The following is an 18,538-nucleotide window of genomic DNA, read 5'->3' as shown; positions in this document are numbered from 1 at the left end:
GTGATAGTTATGTTCAATCTACACATCAAATCTCTACCCATAACATTTAAAGGACACAGAGGAGACACACACAAAAAATGCTTCAGCTGCACTCCCTGCTGAGTGGAAAACTTTAAAGGAACAGAGAAACTTTCCCTGTTTCACCTGAAGCAGAGACAGAATGAACATAACGGCCACTGAGCTTTGGCTGCTCCTTGATACATTTAGCATATAAAATAGGATGAGTTATATCCGAATCAACAACAAAAGAAATTTCTTCGGCCATCTCCATCATAGAAAACATTTTTAAAGGCATTTAATTTAAAGGCAGGGGTCTCTGTGTGGAGATCCATGCCTGATGTAACAGCTGTGGCACATTCTAAGTCTGTGATGGCCTCTGTGAGTAAACTATGTGGATCAGTAGAAGCAGGAACCATTTCAGCATTCAAACACAGGTGTAGCGGTGTGTGTGTGTGTGTGTGTGTGTGTGTGTGTGTGTGTGTGTGTGTGTGTGTGTAGCCTAACACTCCTTAGCAGGTCCCTTCTCAACGAGGTTGGCCTCCTGATCCAGTGTCTGATCCCCCATCAGTTGCTGTCATCTGGCTGCTGTGGTTCCTGCAGGCAGTCGTTCTTCCAATGTCCCAGTTGTCCACAGTTGTGACATGCATCAGAACGGGACCAATGTCCACACACACAGTCTTTGCTCCGGCGTTCATGGCCATGTCCACGATGGTCAGATCTTCCTCAGAAAAAAGGGTTAGGGAAGCCTTGTGCAGATCAGTGTCTCTTTAGTCAACTTTCTTTTTCTTTCCTACACTGATGACATCACCGCCGATCCTCAGCCTCGCCTCGGTCCTCATGCTGTTGAGCAGGTTGACGTCTTCACAGAGGAGGACAGGAGTCTGGATCCTGGTCAGCCACCTGCAGGGCCTGCAGCTCCACCTGCAATGGATCATATGGACAGGAGGGTGAAGCACCTCTAGGTCTATATGGAGGTGGAAACATGGGGTCATCAGCAGCACCACCAGCATTGTCACGCCTGTTACCCACGTCTCCAGATAAATCCTTTCCCTATGAAATCTGTTTCAGTTCAGACTTTCTCTCTCTTCTTGCAGCTTCTGCACTCCATTCATTTCAACATTTTACCCATTTTACCCTCTGATCTAAATCCTCTTTGTTAATCTTTTTCCTATTTTTCTTTTTCTCCCAGTCTCCATCCATCAGCTTTTTAACCTTATTTAACTGATTTATGCTCAACGTTCCACCCTGTGGAAAACCATAATATCTACCTTTCCCCCTCATAATTTTATATAATACAGAGTCTGGAGGAGGGGGAGACACCCCGAGGCCTTTGAGGTTTCAGAACCCATTTTTCTCTAGAGGCAGCACATCTCCTCGTCCTGGCTTTCTCCTTTATGAGGTGTAGAAATGCTAAAACCACCCACAAAACCCTTTGTTTAGCTTGGTCCTATCGTTACCAATCGACCAGCCCTGTTCTCCTGACAAGGCGAGGCCCTCATGCTGATCTTCTCACTCTAAAAACTCTGTGAAATTAAATAAGTATTAGGAGTTGATGGTTGATGTGCAATAAAATGGCTTAGAGTAGTGTCTCACCCAGGAATGATCATAGAAGTTTTTTGGATTGGGATCCGATCGGCCAGGAGCTGCTGGCAGGTTTCAGGAATGCCCTTTTTTAAACGTAGGTGGACTGAAGTCTTCAGGCTGGCCAAGCGTCCTCATCCCTCACCACACAGTCCTCCTGGCACATCGGACCTGCCAACAACGCCAAATTGTAGTGGATATTAATAATTATCAATTAAGTAAGCACACCACTTATTTTTAATCAAGAGAAAAGATGCATCATTGTCTCTCTAAGTTATTTAATTCCAAGGCTAGAAGCGTTTAAATGTCTCTGTCCCCTAACTCACAAAGGAAACACAGCAAAGAGAAAAAGAAAACACTAAACTTTTATACATTCTGGGTTAACAAAGAAAGTGGGAGTAATCTTCAGAGGAGTGCAGCCACTGGTACGATCCAGTTCCTATCTAACTCACCTCCTCTCTACATCCTTGGATGTAGAAACACAGTAAATCTGTAAGTATGTGAGCTTCTTTATCACGGGAAAGTTATGCAGGTGCATTCAGACAAGATATGATCAGAGTTACATACATCAATAACATTTTCCACAACAGTCTGTTGCCCCAGAAATAGTGGAAAGCTGTGGGCTGACCTTGTGCAAGATTGGAGCAGAAAGACTTAAAAAATAGATCAGCCAGAGTTAAGAATCATTTTGGTCATAACTTTATTCAGTTTTTATTTTATCACATTTGTGGAGCTAAATCTGGAGCTGCAGAGATTTGGTTCCCTTCTTTCCCTTTGACTCCAGACTAGATGATCCAGGTACGGAGCTGAAAGCAGCAGCTCAGAGTTCATGTGTGATTATAGAGGAAATGTCACATCATTCATGGTGACTTTTCCTCCAAGATGGCAGGAGGTTGTTGTGATGAGAGGTGAAAATGTGTTAAATGTGTTCAGAAAAGCACAGATGGATAAAATGTGTAAAAGACTAAATAAATCTGTAACTAGTTTTCTGAATAAGTGGAAATGTTTCAGTGACAGGAAGGAAGAAAAAGGAGGAGGATGTTCAATATTTAGAAAAGATCATCTAACATGGAGAAATAAGTAGAGGAACTGATCTAGAATATGTAGTAATAGAGAGAATAATAAATTAGGTTAATTAATTATATTTAACTATTATAATCCTTGTAAAAAGTTAGATCTGAATCAGTAAATGCAGATTAATGGTGGAGATAATCAGTAATATGTGGTGACCTTAATACACATGGAATATTATGGGGAGGAAACAGAACAGATAAAAATGGAGAAATAGTAGAATAACATTTTATTATTCAACAGAATAATTTATTCTGTTGAATAATGGAAGATTGTCCAGAACAGATGTTCATCCAGGAAATGGATCAGTCCTTGATTTAACACTAGTGTCCAGGAATATTTCAGCTGGTTGTGAAATGGGATTTATTAGACGACTCGTCTGCAGACAGAGATCATTACCCAGTTTTCTGTAATATTCTCCTCACTAAGAACGGCTCACAGGGAAAATTAAAGGGCTGAGGGTCTTTAATGGTGCTGAATAGGAACTGAATATATTTGTGAAAGAGAAGTTCACCAGTTAGATTCACACTATGAAACACCTTAAACTTCATTTTATTCAATTTTACATTTTCTAAACAACAACAAAAAAAGAACAACCACATCATCAAACAGTCTTGGGTCAGAGTTGTGTTGTCAAAAAGTCTCAGATCCTCCATCTAACAATGATCCAATTACTAATTACTACCTTTAGTTTTATTGCATCAGTAACATTACTGCAGGTTCCCAACGCCTATAGAACACATTCATTTAAAGTCTGGTCAGGTTGGTTCTTCTCTCCATTTGGTACCTGGCCCAAACTTTCAGCACCACCAGTTGTAGGATGGAGGTTCTGCCTTCAACCAATCAGTTGATCTGCATTTCAAGGCTGCAGTGAGCAGCAGATTGAAGAGGTAGAACTTTGTTGGTCCCTCTGACCGTCTGAGGTGAGACCCAACAATGCAGAACTGGGTTCTGGTGATATGTTGGATTTAAAAGCTGCTTTGAACCCTCAGACCCATCCATTCAGAACTCATCCAGCTTGGATCAGGAACATATAGTTTAGTTAAATAAGAGATGTAGTGAAAAGTCTATGAAGTAAACGCTAATAAACATTAAATAGTTTAAAAAGGGTTAATTAATTTATTCTTTATTAAAATTTCTTCTTTATTAAAAATGTTTATCTTTAAAATATGTTTACAACATGTTCAAACATCTATTTGCATAGTTGTAGTTCATTTTAATAACGGTGCATGTGAGATATGTATTTTCCTACGCTGCGGCAGTCAGTGAATGCATCATGAGTTTGGGTGAGAGAGCGCAGCAGAGAGATCCGCTTCGGCGGCCATAAGTCAACATCTCCATGTTAAACTGGCTTGTCTTTGGACTATAAACAGTAATGTGTGCCGTGGTTTGTCCCCACGATGATCCACAGTGAGTCAGTGAGCTTTAGTCCGAGGTAGAAGACACTGAAGTTTCTACTCGAAGCTTTTTGGACTGTGTTTAGCCGCTAGCTTAGCATAGCAACTAGCCGATGCTAACAAGCTAGCTAATGGACTCTAGGCTAACTCAGCTGGACCTAGGAGCTTGTAGAGGATCGTTACCCAACCGGACAACGAGAGATTGGACCCAGCTAGAACTCTGAGCCATCCGGAAGCATTTAGAGGACCTCTGGAAACGTTGGAGACAAGGACCAAAAGTTAAGAGAGAGAATATGTTAATTTTTGGAGGAGGGGTTCTGGGAGTGTAATTGGGGGCGTTGCTTACTGAACCCTGGAGGAGCCGGTGTTGTGTGAAAATCTGTTCCCCCTGTGTCGGGAACGCGCTTTGCAGCCGTTTTCACGGTGCTTCTAATTGAATTCTTGGTAAAACATCTTATAAAAAAATGTCAACGTTATAACATTCAGTTTAATCGGCAGCTGTTGTTTACTAAATTGTAAAATAGAAATAAATAAATGAGGTCTTCTTACGCTGTTTTGTGTTATTTTAAACGGCAAGATAATCGGTCTTTTTCCAACTTCCTAGTAAAACTCGTTGTAATGTGAAATATGACACTGTGTACTACATGCTATCACACATAACAGTTTTTGAGAATTTGGAAAAATTTGCTCTTTTGTATGTTTTCAGCGTAGGAGAGGAGAGAATGGATATTTCAGATGCCCGAAAGATTGCATTTATTTACTTTTATTTTACAATTTTGTAAACAACAGCTGCCGATTAAACTGAATGTTACAACCTTGACACGATTAGATGAGTTGTTTTACCGAGAATTCAATTAGAAGTGCCGTGAAAACGGTCAGACGCGCCTCTCTGACTGCAAAGCGCGCTCCCGGGAGAACAGATTTTCACGGGGGAACTGAATTTCGCACAATACCTGTCCAGTCAGCTCTGTCTCATTTTTATCCGACCAGACATGGAAGTAGACATGTATTACTTTTGTATTACACGTTATTGTTCAGTTAGTGGGTTAAAACAGAAAAAAACCCACAACTGTTTAAGTAATACTGAATTATATAGTTTTAATTTATTGACCGTATTATTACACTGTTCCACATTAATCTATGGGTTTGTTTATCAGTGTAAATCTATAACCTCATTGGTGAATCAGGCTGAGTTTCATCAAGCCTGTATGGTCTGACATTTTCCCCTCAGCAGGAACACTTAAAGCACTCAGGGTTTCACGCTGCGTCTTTATGCTGATCCAGCTGCTGATGTTTCCCTCTTTTCAGCTCCATGAACTTCTAGCCTGTTACAGTTTATAACCATCATCACCTTTCACAGCCACAGGTTTCTCATCTCAGTCTCTGCTCTGACCAGACAAATCTCCTCTATTGCTCTCCTCAGGGCGCTCTGGTGCGTAATTACCAAGCTGAAGGCTCAGTTTGAAGTTGTTCTCTGAGCGTTTTGTTTGTGGTCAGAGCGGACGGAATAATGACTTTCTGCTTCGCTTTTAGCCTACTAATAGTCTTTATTGGGGAATCCTACAGGAAATATAGCACTTTTTATGCATGGCATCCCCAGAGTTGATGAGTAAAGGTGCAGCTTTTCAAGCTCTGCATCTCTCTGGTTCCTAAGTGACTGTAGAAAAAACACTTTTTATGGTAACGTCTGGTATCAGCATAATTTATACTAATGATATCAGTTTGAGGCGGTGAGGTGGGCAGATTTTACCCCCATTGGTGCTCTGCACGTGAGGAATAAACAGTGGGAAAAATGCCTAAATAAATAGTGTAAAGGGCTCCTTTAGAGGGAAGAGGAGGAATAATGGGTCTGAGCTGAAGCCCCTGATGTTACAAGTTCCTTAAAATGACCCTTAAAAGTCCACACCTAAATTACATTTAACGTAATTATGCTCACCTGAATTAAAGAGCAAGGCAGCATTCCATTGAAGCACCGCTGGTTCTGTGTGGTTAAAAACAAAATAGCATGAAACACAGCTACTGACTCTCCTATTGACTTTAATTGGGACATTTTGGTACAAGTGGAAGGACATTAAACGTAGAGATTCACGTTTTGAAGGCTGGCCGCTGATAAAAGCACCTGGGTCTGAGGGAAGGGAGGAGAGAGGAGCAGTAAGAGCGTTGAGGCACAGAAACACAGCGCATGTAGTTAAAATAATGCAGAATTAATAAAAACCAAACTTATAAAGCAGGTGGCCTAGTATTGGAGTCAGAGCCGTGACTGTGGGAGCTGAGTTTTTTCCACAGGAGAGGAGGACTAAACGGAGCAGAGCGTTTCTGTTAGGATTATTATTCATCTGGTACAAGGGACCTTTTTAGTTTATTATTTGCTCTTTGAGTGAAGCGACCACTGAGTTTGGTCTCCATATTCACAAGCATGGAAACAGGCCTGCAACGTAGGGTTAGCTTGGTGTTTGCTGGCTTTAGCTTTAATTAATAAGCATTTAAGCAAATATTATTGAACTGTGATTTTAGATTGACACCCTGAGTGTTTTTATTTTAGTGTTTTATGCAGAGAAGCACTTGTTACTTGTCTTTATTTCATTTAAAGGTCCTAAAGTAGATTTATTTTATTCACCTTTTTTATCTTCCTAAATAAAAGGGGGAACATTAACACTTTATACCAGGGGTGTCCAAACTTTAATAGTGAGGGCCAAATCCAGAAAACTAAACAAAGGGCTACACTAGAGGTGCCATATTGCCACATGAATACTGTGTGTATTTCTAAGTCAGCTATAATGTGAAGAACATTGCAGTCAGTGGGAGCAGTGATGCTGTCCTTTGATTGAAGGATGGCTGACATGTCAGCAGAAAGTTTGGTGGTTGAGACACGAAGGACTTCACAGAGATGCTGTCAGTCATTCTGCTTCTCAGTCTGCTTTTGTTCTGATTTAACAGAGAAAATCTTTGTTCACATCTGGATGTTGAGCCCAACAGGCTCATCATTGTTTCTGCGTGGCGTCTCATCAGAGGAAACTTGGCATTATCCAAACTCTGAAAGAATTCAGGGAGGGAGAGAAGCTGATGTTGACTCTGCAGAGAATCATCACATTGCATTTCAATCAGTTCTGACTGCAGACTCTCTTCCACTTCTTCTGCATCCACCAGGAAGGAGGTGGAGAACAGCTGGATTTGTTTTTCAATGACAGAAAAGTCTTGGAGACGCTGGTTGAATTCTGTCAGCAGAGATGCAATCACAGACACATATTTCTCCTTTTTAGCAGAAAGGTCGGCCTTTGGAAAAGCAGACGTGATTTCAGACAGAGCAGGGAAGTGTGCAGCATTAAAGCCTCGTAGTTGTGTCTCAAAGAGGCGGAGCTTTACCCAGAAGGCTTTCAGGTGTGCATACAGGTGTGGCACCAGCTGTTCTTTGCCTTGTAGCTTCTTGTTCAGTGTATTCAGACGATGCGTAAGATCAACTAAAGATGCCAGGTCTGCCAGCCACAGAGGGTCACTTAGTTCATGAAGAGGTCGGCCCTTCTCTTTTAAAACCTGCTCCATTTCTGATCTCAGCCAATCAGAGCGCTGCAGCACAGAGCACGTGAATTTCCCACAGCGATACTAAATCCACTGCAGGTTGTAATGTTTCATCATCATCATCATCATCATCATCATCATCATCAGAGCCCAGGTGTCTGTCTGCTCTCAGCTCTTCTTTCTTTCTCTGGATTTTTACAACAAGTGGACGTGTCCAAATGTTGGACTGGTCCTTTCTCAGTGGAGGACAATGTGTGTCTGAGAGACATGTAATGTCCATGTTTGCTGCTGAAAGAGACTGATGGTCTGACCCCCCTCCTCCTTTCAGGGTGGAGCCTGCTGGAGTCCGATGGTTGACACCAGGTCTGAGGAAGTGTAAGTGTGTTTTTCATTTGATTCATGACAACAAAGCAGCTCACATTCAACCATCTTCAAACTGTCCATCACTCATTCAGGAGTCATCATCAAAGTGTCAATAAATGATCAATAACTGCAGCTGGATTGTCTTTGTTCTCTCCATCAGATTCCTGTCAACTCACAGTCGACACAAAAACAATGAGCAGAAAACTCAGACTGTCTGAAGACAACAGGAAGGTGACACTAGTGAAGGAGCTTCAGTCATATCCTGATCATCCAGACAGATTTGATGATGATCCTCCTCAGCTGCTGTGTAGAACTGGTCTGACTGGTCGCTGTTACTGGGAGGTCGAGTGGAGAGGAGACGTTTATATATCAGTGAGTTACAGAAGAATCAGGAGGAGAGGAGACATTAATGACTGTGTGTTTGGATATAATGATCATTCCTGGAGTCTGAGATGCTCTGATGATCGTGGTTACTCTGTCCGTCACAATAACAGACAAACATCTATCTCCTCCTCCTCCGTCTCCTACAGAGTAGCAGTGTATGTGGACTGTCCTGCTGGTATTCTGTCCTTCTACAGAGTCTCCTCTGACTCACTGATCCACCTCCACACCTTCAACACCACATTCACTGAACCTCTGCTCCCTGGCTTTGGGTTCTGGTTCTGGTTCAGTTCTGGTTCCTCAGTGTTTCTGTGCTGATTGAGTCTAAAGAGTCTCCTCCTGTCAGAGAAAGCCTCTCCCTGTTGAACAGATAGTTCAGTCTGTTCATGTCTGTCTCTTTCACTCAGAAACACGTTTTCACATTCATGGATTCAATCTGTTTCTTTGTGAAACTCTTCTAAATGATTCCTTGGAAACTTCTTCCTCTTCCAGTCCTTTAAAGATGGAAGCTGGGATTATTCCAGGATCCACATGTTGTTTTTCTGCCTGTTTCCAGTCAAAGCTTCACTCTGAATATCAGCATGTTGACTTTCTCTCTTGGTTTTTTACTTTCATTCATCAGTCAGATTTCATTGAAATGTTGGCCAGTTTTTCTCAATCTCTGGACATTATCTGTTTCTGTCGGCTCCTATTTTTCTAAACACTTTTTACATTCACATGTTAAATCTTCCTTTTGTTTATTTGCTGCAGTTCTACTTCATGTGTTTTAATGTGAAATAAACAGATTTTCTTCTTCTGTGTTTGATTCATTTGCTTCTCTTCTGTTCCTCTGATCAATTTTTATTATTTCAATAAAACAGATTTTTATCTATCAACACTGACTTTCAAAAAGTCCTAATTTACAGTAAAACATTTCCATCTTCTTTCTGACATGTTTTTAAATGACAGATTTTGTTCTTTAGTTGAATAAATCAGCAGCAGAAACTCAAAGCAATGATGAAATGATATTTCTGCTCCATCTTTCCAAACCTTGAAAACACGTTGAGAATGAAAGAAGAGCCGACGCTGACAGTCTGGGACTAAAATCAGCTTCTTTACTTCCAAACTGCTGACTTGGACAGACTGAAGACCAGTTTTTACTTTTCTAGCTAAACTCCTGCGGCACCAAACCAGAAGCTGAACCAACACCAACAACAGAACCACATGGAACATTTCCACATCACAACTTCTTCCTATTCTGGACTTTTAGTTTTACACAGGAAACGTGTGAACGCGCACACGGAGCCGCAGCGTGCACGGCGTCCTGCTGCTCCTCTTAAAGGGACAGTCCCACATTTTCAGCTTCAGGTTCCTGTTCCAACGGTGTCCAGCTCCAGTCCTGGAGGGCCGGTGTCCTGAAACTTTTAGAGGTTCTCTGGTCCATCACGCCTGAATCAAATGGAACAATCAGCTCCTCAGTCTGCAGTCAGGTTCTCCAGAGTCCTGATAATTACCGGATTATTTGACTCAGGCGTGTCGGACCAGGGACACAAATAAAAGTTGCAGGAAACAGGTGCTGCGCTAAATTCTGTTCCCTGTGTCGGGAGCGCGCATTGCAGCCAGACCGGCGGTGTCGGGAGCGCGCATTGCAGCCAGACAGGCGGTTTTCACGGCGCTTCTGATCGATTTCTCGTCCACCAGGGGGCGCCACAGGGTTCAATGCTTGGTTCCTTTTATTGTTTATGTGGGTCTGAACGTGTTGATGCTAATTTGCATCTTTATGCTGATGAGGTTTTTACTGTTGAGCTCTGACAGCAGAAATAAATACTTTGATGACCTTTAACCCCCAGGTGGAGAAAATACACGTAGGCTAAAGATAATTTTGTTGTATCAATTTTTCATTCTTTAATGTAAAATCAGCTTAAAGCTGCAACATTTTATCTGGACTGGATTACAGATGTTTTCTAAATGAAAGCTTCTTTTTTTTTGTTAAGCAATAATTTTCTGACCAACTCTGCTGAAAATGCTTTTAAAGGCTTTTTGACATTTGGCAGATTTTTATTTCCAGTTGCTTTGACACTTCAGTGCCCGGTTAGGAACATTTCTCAACAATTCAGGTTGCAATTTATGTTACAGTCCTGCAAAGTCAAATAAAAAATCAACTATTTCAATGTTCTGTTGACTGACGGAGGTAAAAAATGCTTTCAAGCGGGCACTGTGCCATCGTTGCTCTGGGATATCAAGGTCTCATTTCTTTATTTCACATTTGGTCTGGACTCTGAAGACATTTAGGAAGCATAGGTAACCGCCCAGTTAAAAGAGATCTCAGATTTTATTTTTATAAAGAAACCTTTGCAACATTGACCTCATATTTAATCAAACTCTTCGTCTTCTCTTCACCTTTGCTCCCTGCAGCAGTGAGTCTTCAGGACGTTAAATTCATGCTTTTTTTCAAGCTTTCAGCACAAAGTCCTTCATTTATAAACCGGTTTCCTGAAAACTGATGAAACTCCAAAAGAACTTTTCTTATTGACAGAAAAGATGTTGGTTTCACATCAAAGATTAGCATGAAATAAGAAATGACAGCTATTTGTCCATTGAGGCACAACCAGCTGAAACGAGGACAGCTGAACTGCACTGAAGCTTTGACGGTGGAGTCTTTTCCTCAGCCTGGCTGAAGGGAGGGAAGTGGTTGCATGAAGTCAGACAAGATACAGGACAGGCAAGGACTGGCAACAAGGTTTTAACCTGGGTCTACTGTTTATTCAGATTTGTTTTAAAAGTTGAAATTTGACTCTCACACTGCAACTTTAAGATGTAAGCTGCTGATGTCTTCATGGTGGACTCAGCTCATCTCCAGGTTCCTCACATCTCTGAGGTTTCCTCCTGGAGGACGGTCCTCACTGGGAGCTCCATCACTGCTGCCTTCAGCACATCAAACCTCACTGCACAGAAAAGCTCCTCATTTTCTCCATTAATGGACTTTGTTGCTTTCAGCTGCATTTTCCTTCAGACCATTAAAACAGTTTTTATTCTGCAGAATGACTGGAAACTGAGACACTTGTTGTCTTTCAGAGCCCGTCTGGGCCGGGACCCTTCAGGAAGCTTTTATTAGACGTATACGGTTACAGTGAACCCTCGTTTCTCACAGGGGTTACGTTCCTAAAAGAACCCGTGATATGAAGTAGTAACCTTCATTATTTTTAGGGCTGGGCAACGATTAAAATATTTAATCGCGATTAATCGCCCTGATTAATCGCATTGTATTTACAAACTCCAAGAATGAATTCAAAAGTAGTGTAAAGAGCACTTTTATTTTAATGTTCTGCTGCCATATGAACAAAAGTGTTGTAACATTTGTAGCACTTATCAGTAACACATATTTAGTGTAAAGCTCAACTTAAACATGTAAAACAAAAAATAGCAATAATAATAAATTAAAGCTTATTGCCACTGACAGGGAATTCTCTTTATGGGGAAAAAATCTACCAAAAACAGGCAATTTCTGAGGTAACAGCAGGGAGCAGCATTACCATTTTATGTTCAACACCAAAGTTTAACTTGGCAGTGGTTACAACTAACTTGTTTCTGTCATATTCGATGCTGGAAGAACTTTAAACTGAAATGCTTGCTAACTCGATATGCTTGCGTTGCTTGCGTTTATTTGACGTTGACAAGCGGTTTTTTTGTTGTTGCTTTCTCGCGTGCATATCCACCTTATTTTTGACGGAAACATGGAGGCAGCGAGTTGACGTTTGTTTGGGCGAGACTTCCGCCCGCTCACTTCCTGTCAGTGTTTAGCTATCTGAGAAGCGGCTCATGCGGCTACTTCGTCTCAAATTACTCGTCATTATGACTTCGAGGAAGACCGGGATCGTTTGTGTGGTTAGAGGTTGTCATAGTAACGGGTGTAAAAGAAAGGTTTACGTGGAGCAGGAGTGTTTTAATCATCGACCGTGTACAAAAGCTGTGGATACGAGGCGCCCTACTTCATTCACCCTCAGCCGAAGAATGAGGAATCCCTTCGCCTGTGGTTAAAAGCTTAAAATCTGAAGAAACCACCGAAGCGACCCTATGTTTTTTTCATTTTGTGGACAAAAGACCAACATAAGACCACATGACGCCAGAAAAGTGTCTGGGCTGCGAAGTTCCATAAAAAAACAAAACCAGGAGACGTCAAGAGGAGAGGAGACAGGTAAGCTAATGTTTTGATATCCTCTCATAACATCAGTTAAATCCCAAACATTACAAAATTAACTGACCAGCAATCTAATCACAACGAGCCAACGGCCAGTATGTTTCTGAATCAGATAATTCATCAGCCTACCTTCCATAAGTCGCCGCTGCATGACTGAAGGCTTTCCCTGGAGCCGCAGCATCAGAGCGCTCTGAGGTCTCGTAGAGCCGATTGATGCAGTCAGAATCCAGCAGCGTGAACGTCGGACTAGTTTTAGCTTGAACGGACATCAGCCTCCATGAATACCAGGTCATCCATGTTGATATTTATTAACACCGATCCAACTCTTTCACTGCGGAGGTTCGCTTCGGTAAAGTCGCACAGCAGAGCCGTCCGCACCAAGTAACGACACAAAACAGGTTAAAATGTCCTCGGTACGTTATATGAGGCCACTTCTTTGTATCATCCACTCACTCATGAATAGTTTGAAGCTGTGGCCCTGACCCGCCACTTCCATTGCTCTGCAAGTTTTGACACTGTTGCTGCGACAGTTGATCATTTCAGTCAAACTAATGTTATTTGGCCGAGGGAAGCGCTGAAACGGAAGTGCGGCACACACAAACGGAAGTTGGACAGACCTTCACAAAATAAAAGCATGTGAGCAACATGCGTTAACGCGCGTTAAAGAAAATATCGCCGTTAATAGTCTAATGAGTTAACGCGAAATTAACGCGTTAACTTGCCCAGCCCTAATATATATATATATATATATTTACATGTTATTGGTTTTGTTACTATTATAATCATTATTATTATTATTATCATCATTATTAGGGTGGGTTTCCCGGTTTCTTCAGCTGCCGCTGTTCTACCAGCCACTGCTCCAAGGATTTGCCCCTGAAGCACTGGGGCAGAAAGTGGCGCTGCCAAATCGGCTGTGGCCAAACTCTTTTGTTTTTGGCTGCCCACATTTGCTGCACTTGTTAAAAGCCACTTCTCGCACATACTTTCGTTTCTGGCTCCCGGTGGCCTCCTCTTCTGCCCTGCGTCGCCTGTTCCTCTCAGTGAAGCGGGACACAGACGCAGGAGCAGTGGGTGCAGGAGCCACCTGTGTGGCAGGTGTTAAATAAGGAGCCAGGGGAGGAGCAGCCCTGTGATGACCTGCTGCCATCACTGTCGACCCAGGGTTCAATAAAAGAAGCTGAGCTGGGATAGGAAGAGGAACTGCTGGGGTGACGGGCTGCACGACGGTGGCACTAGCAGGTCGTCTGCCTGGCCGCAGCTTAGGAGCCTTACCTGCTCTGTTTGGCGGGAGAGCAAACTCATGCTGGAGTCCTGAGGGGGACGGCGCTTCGTCCAGCTTCTCCCGCGGAGGAGGCAGCTGTGAGCTGGCCACAACGATGTGGTCCTCTGCAGCAAGGCCCTGGGTGAGGACACTAATCTCCTGCGTGCTCTCCCTTCGATTAAACCTGCAATCAGAAAACTGTCACCATTACAATTAAATGTGATACTTTTATTTCAAATGTCAAAGTAAAAAAAAAATAAGCATTGTGCTTACCACTGTGTCAGTCCTCTGATTGAGGACAAAAAGCTGCAGAGAGGTGGCCTCCATCAGGGGGGGGCAGTCCAGCACCAGGTCTCAGATGTGGTGGTAGTCGGTGAGAACTTTGGTCCACCGAGGAAGCCGCACTCCATCCTTTTTTGTTGGGGACTTGTGCAATGAACACAATTTAATGCACAGAGCCTCAACTAGACGACTGGTGCTGGGCCACTGAGCCGGTCCCCCTGGAGGACCAATCAGGCTCCTCTTGACACTGTCCACACCCGGGGTGACGCCCGTATTCTTGGGGGCCTTAAAGCGGCCGTGTGCCAGCTTGGCTTGGTGCCTGGGTTGGTAATTGATCCTCCTCTTGTCCAGGTCAGAGGTCACAGGCAGATGACCTCTGACCTGCTGCTCGTCCAGGTAGAGAGCCTGACGCAGGGTCACCAGGTACTCGGCCAAGTCCTGGACCTTATCCCAGAACTGGGATGCCGTCAGGTCCGAGGACTGCAGCCTGCATGAAAGTATTAAAATACAAAATACATCACAGCATGTAAAATCTCAGTGATGTTGCACTGAAGCTAACGTGTCGTCTACTCACAGGGGCCTGGTCTGCAACGCTGGACCCAGCTGATGCTGCAGGACCAGAGGCTCCAGTTGGCTGGACAGAGCGCTGCAGGGGAGGAGGCAGAGGAGGAGGCAGAGGAGGAGGCAGAGGAGGAGGCAGAGGAGGAGACAGAGGAGGAGGCAGAGGAGGAGACAGAGGAGGAGACAGAGGAGGAGACAGAGGAGGAGACAGAGGAGGAGGCAGAGGAGGAGGCAGAGGAGGAGACAGAGGAGGACTCTGGTTGAGGCGCTGACGTAGATCTCCTCGGCTGGATGTGGACGGTGCAGAGGAAGAGGGGCTGGAGGCCTGCTGGACGCTGCTGTGTTCTGGAGCAAAGAGGACGGGCACGGTCAGGTTCTCGGGTTCCTCCTCCACAAAGCCTTCATCGCGCACCGCCTCATCATCCATCAGCTCCACCAGCCGATCCTCTTCCTCTGGGTTGTCCATTACAGTCAGCGAACGACCAGACTGACTGTAAAGGTACTCCATCCCAAGAAGCTCCCCTGTAGAAGAACGCAGAATACAGATTATTAGTCAAGAATGTGAACTAAGGAAGTATTCAAACATGCACTCCATAGTGGTGGAAAGTAGCAGAGTAAAAAGTGAAAGTAGAAAGTGATGAAACTCCAGGCTCTTTCAGTCTCTGACCTGCTTTAGACTTTGTTTATTCATCAGGAAGAATAAAAACATCTTTTACCACTAAATGTGTTGCTTTGGTTTCTGTGCTTTTAAAATGGAGGATTCCTTTTAGCGCTGCATGTCAGTGTTGGTTGGTGGAAAGACGTCGGCATCAGCAAACCATGGATGCATCTCCAGAGAAACCACTAGAACAGTTTTTTCTTCTGCCAACACGTCTGAGTTAAGGTTAATCATTCTTGCCTGTATGTGACCCAGGAGGCTGGTAGCGCTCGTCCAAGCTGAGTCGGTCCATGGCCTCCCTCTCAGCGCTGCTGTAGATCCTCAGCTCACAGCTTCCTCCATGCGGTCCTGGTTCCAGCATCAGACCCTCCAGGAGGTCGGCCTGGAAGTGGGCGTCGCTGGCACTGGTCCCTGCAGGGGAAACCAAGAAGATGACTTTTACTCTCTGCGTTTAAAACAACAACATTAAAAGATAAAATCAGCCACCTGGGATGAAGCGATTTAGATGGAGGTGGAAGGACTCCAAGGAGGTGGAGCCACGAGCACAGCGGTAGCAGCAGAGGTCCACACCACCCTTCTTCAGTGTGCCTGTCTTCAGGTACAGAGAGAAGCCCTCTGGGTCCTGAATACAGGTGATGTGTCTCTGCTGCTCCTTCCAGACCTGCTGAATGCACTCGTGGTCCACCAGTGGTCCTCCCAGAGTGTCCCTCCCCTTCTCACTGTCCATCTCATCGACCAGGGCCTTGATCCTCCTGGCTGTCTCCTCTGCTCCCCTGGTCCTCTTGCAGCAGTGAAGAGCCAACTCCCTCCTGGTGATCATCTGGTCCAGGGCCTTCTCAGAGACTGGACCAACTCCCTGGGCCAGAAGCTGCCCCTGCTTGGCCAGCCTAAGAGCAGCAACATCTGCCGGATCAGCTCAGAGATGCACCTGGACAGAGTTCATGTTCTCTGTTAGACTTAGACTTTAGACCAGGGGTGTCAAACTCATTTTGGTTGAGGGGCCGCATTCAGCTTAATCTGATCTCAAGAGGGCCACACGAGTTAACTCATTGCAAGATTAAATAAAACTAATAAAAGTGGACTTGTTGATTTTTATATTAAGTTAATTTCACTTTTACACAATATCTTATGAATAACCTCAGCGTTTTTAAGAAAAGTATGTGCAATTTCAACAATACTTTTACTCAGTTAAACATTTACTTGTGCATTATGCATAAGAACTGATCACAGTGATTGTACAATGTTGAAAAACATTTATTCACATTTTTTGGAACTTAAAAACACTGTCCTGCATGACAAAATACATCAAACAGATAAAAATTAAGAAATGATGATTGAAATGATTGAATTTTTCCACACCTGAAGCTTAATCTGCTAATTAAAACACAGCGCCCCTCGTGGACAATATAGGAACTGCAGATTTTCAATTAAATGAAGTACATGTTTTTTTCAATAATTGTTTTATCATTCTCTTCCTTTTATCTTGTCCACTTGTGAAAGTCAAATATGATGAGCTCTTTGTGGCATCTTATTGAGACAGGACACTGGGAAAAAAAAAAAAAAAAATTTTTTTTTTTTATAATGATAATGCATTTAGCCACAGGGCCGGACTAAATTGTTTGGCGGGCCGGATCCGGCCCGCGGGCCGTATGTTTGACACCCCTACTTTAGACAATAAATATACAAACAAGATGAAGACTTTACCTGGACAGTCGAGCCATGAATATTCCATACAGCTGATGAGCCTCAGTGGTGACTCCTGCTGCAAAACGCCGCATGAAGTGCCAGATGTCCAGGCGCACCTGAAGCTCCCTCCACTCAGCGAACATGGCCCTGACCTGTGACTGTCCGTGGGGGCTGCAGCAGTCCCGCTCCACATACATTATGACAGGAGGCGCCACTCCTGCCTCCCTGTAGCGCCTCATAAGACCAGCCGCCATGGGCCACAGTCCATGGCCCTCTGCTGCTGTCAGGACCCACACCAGAACCTGGCCGTGCTCGTTGCCCACATTGGTGCACCACCCAGCTGTGTTGGCAGCTGCACCGGCCACTTTCTTGGTAACCTATGTAAAAAAAAAAACTGTAAAATAAACACGCATACACCTATCTATCTAGATATATATCAGGGTTCCTACAGCATAAGGGAAGTTAAATTCAAGACTTTTTAAGACTTTTTAATGCCACTTGAAATAAAAAGTTAAGACCAACTTCACGATAAACAAGATAAACCTGGTTGCGACAACTTCACCCAAATGTTTATTTTAACATAAACCATTACTTTGTGGCCCAGTAGACATGTTTAAAAGTTTGAAAAACATTCCATATAGGAATAACGCTAAAAAACACACAAATTACAGATATATTTTTAACAACTACTGAACTGAATGCACAACCTTTGTTTTGTTCCCTACTAAAATAAACTATAAATCAGTATTAAAAACCACAACATAACCAGTGCCAACTCTTTTTCGCAGCTATGGTCCGGTCGCAACAGTTTTTATTGCTTCCGCTATCGGGACGGAACCGATAATAGTTACATTGAGCCTTTCGGTAAATTAAAAATATATATAATTGTGTCAATTATTTTACTGTTTGGTAAGGATTACAAAAACTAAATCCTATTTATGACCTGGTAACAATTTTAAGACCTAAGAAAGACTGATTTAAGACATTTTAATGCCAATTAAGGCCTTAGTTTTATATTACAGAATTCAATGCCTTTTAAGACTTTTTAAGGATCCGCGGGAACCCTGATATATATATATATATATATATATATATATATATATATATATATATATATATATAAAATATATGAATGAATAAAAGCAATTACAATCATTCACATTTGATTGTTTTTACCTTTTTGGTGGAGTCCATCTTGAGCACGGAGCCAAACACAGAGGTTATTCTGGCCTTTACCTCAGGCAGCCGTGACAGGACGTCCCTGGCGTACACAGCCAGAAGCCACTTGGGTTTAGGGAGGGCCGGGAGGGGCGGGGGGGCAGAGAACACTGGCGGCTCGACCAGACAGGAGTCAGTGAAGGGCTCACAGGCAGCAAAGTAGTCCAGCGTGCGGCGGGTCCACGCTGCGCTGTGCTCCTCTTGCAGCTTCTTGTGAAGCTGCGTGACGCTGTTGCCCTGAGTTCTCTCCCGCATCAGGATGACCACTCTGTAGTCACATGAGTCGCTACGCTACAGACAGGAAAAGAGCTCTGCTCAGTGTTTATTAAAGGGATGCAGGACATTTTCCACCATTTAGTTTAGTGCAGCACAAGCATATTATA

The 18,538-nt window shown here is 43.4% G+C and overlaps 3 protein-coding genes and 1 long non-coding RNA gene across 7 annotated transcripts in view; all 4 read right to left on the bottom strand.

The window, feature by feature from the left end:
- Positions 1 to 928: 928 nt before the first annotated feature.
- LOC118558305 lies at positions 929 to 14,480 on the bottom strand. 4 transcript variants are annotated; one of them, XM_036128828.1, is made up of 4 exons: positions 14,024 to 14,480; positions 13,762 to 13,948; positions 5,986 to 6,030; positions 929 to 1,752 (listed from the first exon to the last, which is right to left on the bottom strand). In XM_036128828.1, the coding sequence occupies exons 1-4, from the start codon at positions 14,075 to 14,077 to the stop codon at positions 1,697 to 1,699; spliced, it is 342 nt and encodes a 113-aa protein (XP_035984721.1). In that variant the 5' UTR covers positions 14,078 to 14,480; the 3' UTR covers positions 929 to 1,696. The 4 variants fall into 4 exon arrangements, 3 of the variants coding, with proteins under 3 accessions (XP_035984721.1, XP_035984722.1, XP_035984720.1); XM_036128829.1 differs by lacking the exon at positions 929 to 1,752 and adding an exon at positions 5,363 to 5,706; XR_004928289.1 differs by lacking the exon at positions 929 to 1,752 and having other exon boundaries at positions 5,729 to 6,030; positions 13,762 to 13,934.
- Positions 10,281 to 11,582, bottom strand: LOC118558316. The gene is made up of 2 exons (XR_004928304.1): positions 11,090 to 11,582; positions 10,281 to 10,962 (listed from the first exon to the last, which is right to left on the bottom strand). It is a non-coding gene; the product is annotated as an uncharacterized LOC118558316 (long non-coding RNA).
- A 2,285-nt stretch (positions 14,481 to 16,765) lies between the features above and the next one.
- The window catches only part of LOC118558303, an 8,192-nt gene continuing 6,419 nt past the window's right edge, over positions 16,766 to 18,538 (bottom strand). The window contains exons 7-9 of the mRNA XM_036128824.1: positions 18,114 to 18,441; positions 16,956 to 17,314; positions 16,766 to 16,795 (exon numbers count right to left, since the gene is read on the bottom strand). Coding sequence (XP_035984717.1) covers positions 16,780 to 16,795; positions 16,956 to 17,314; positions 18,114 to 18,441 — 703 coding nt within the window. The 3' untranslated portion in view covers positions 16,766 to 16,779. The remainder of the gene's footprint in view (positions 16,796 to 16,955; positions 17,315 to 18,113; positions 18,442 to 18,538) is intronic.
- Positions 18,337 to 18,538, bottom strand: part of LOC118558310 (kinesin-like protein KIF20B) — an 11,172-nt gene continuing 10,970 nt past the window's right edge. Inside the window, exon 6 of the mRNA XM_036128835.1 lies at positions 18,337 to 18,446. The gene's annotated coding sequence lies outside the window, so the exon portion shown is untranslated. The remainder of the gene's footprint in view (positions 18,447 to 18,538) is intronic.

The sequence above is a fragment of the Fundulus heteroclitus genome, unplaced genomic scaffold (assembly GCF_011125445.2).
Source record: "Fundulus heteroclitus isolate FHET01 unplaced genomic scaffold, MU-UCD_Fhet_4.1 scaffold_122, whole genome shotgun sequence".
NCBI lineage: Eukaryota > Metazoa > Chordata > Actinopteri > Cyprinodontiformes > Fundulidae > Fundulus > Fundulus heteroclitus.
Note: the sequence above shows the minus strand (reverse complement) of the source record. Positions and strands in the feature narration are given on the sequence as shown.

Excerpts from the sequence above, each read along its gene's own strand:
- LOC118558305 (XM_036128827.1), bottom strand. The coding sequence starts at position 14,077 with ATGGAGGCCACCTCTCTGCAGCTTTTTGTCCTCAATCAGAGGACTGAC. Across the intron at positions 13,949-14,023 it reads ATCAGAGGACTGACACAGTG|TTTTCTGATTGCAGGTTTAA; the intron begins GTAAGCACAATG and ends TAATGGTGACAG.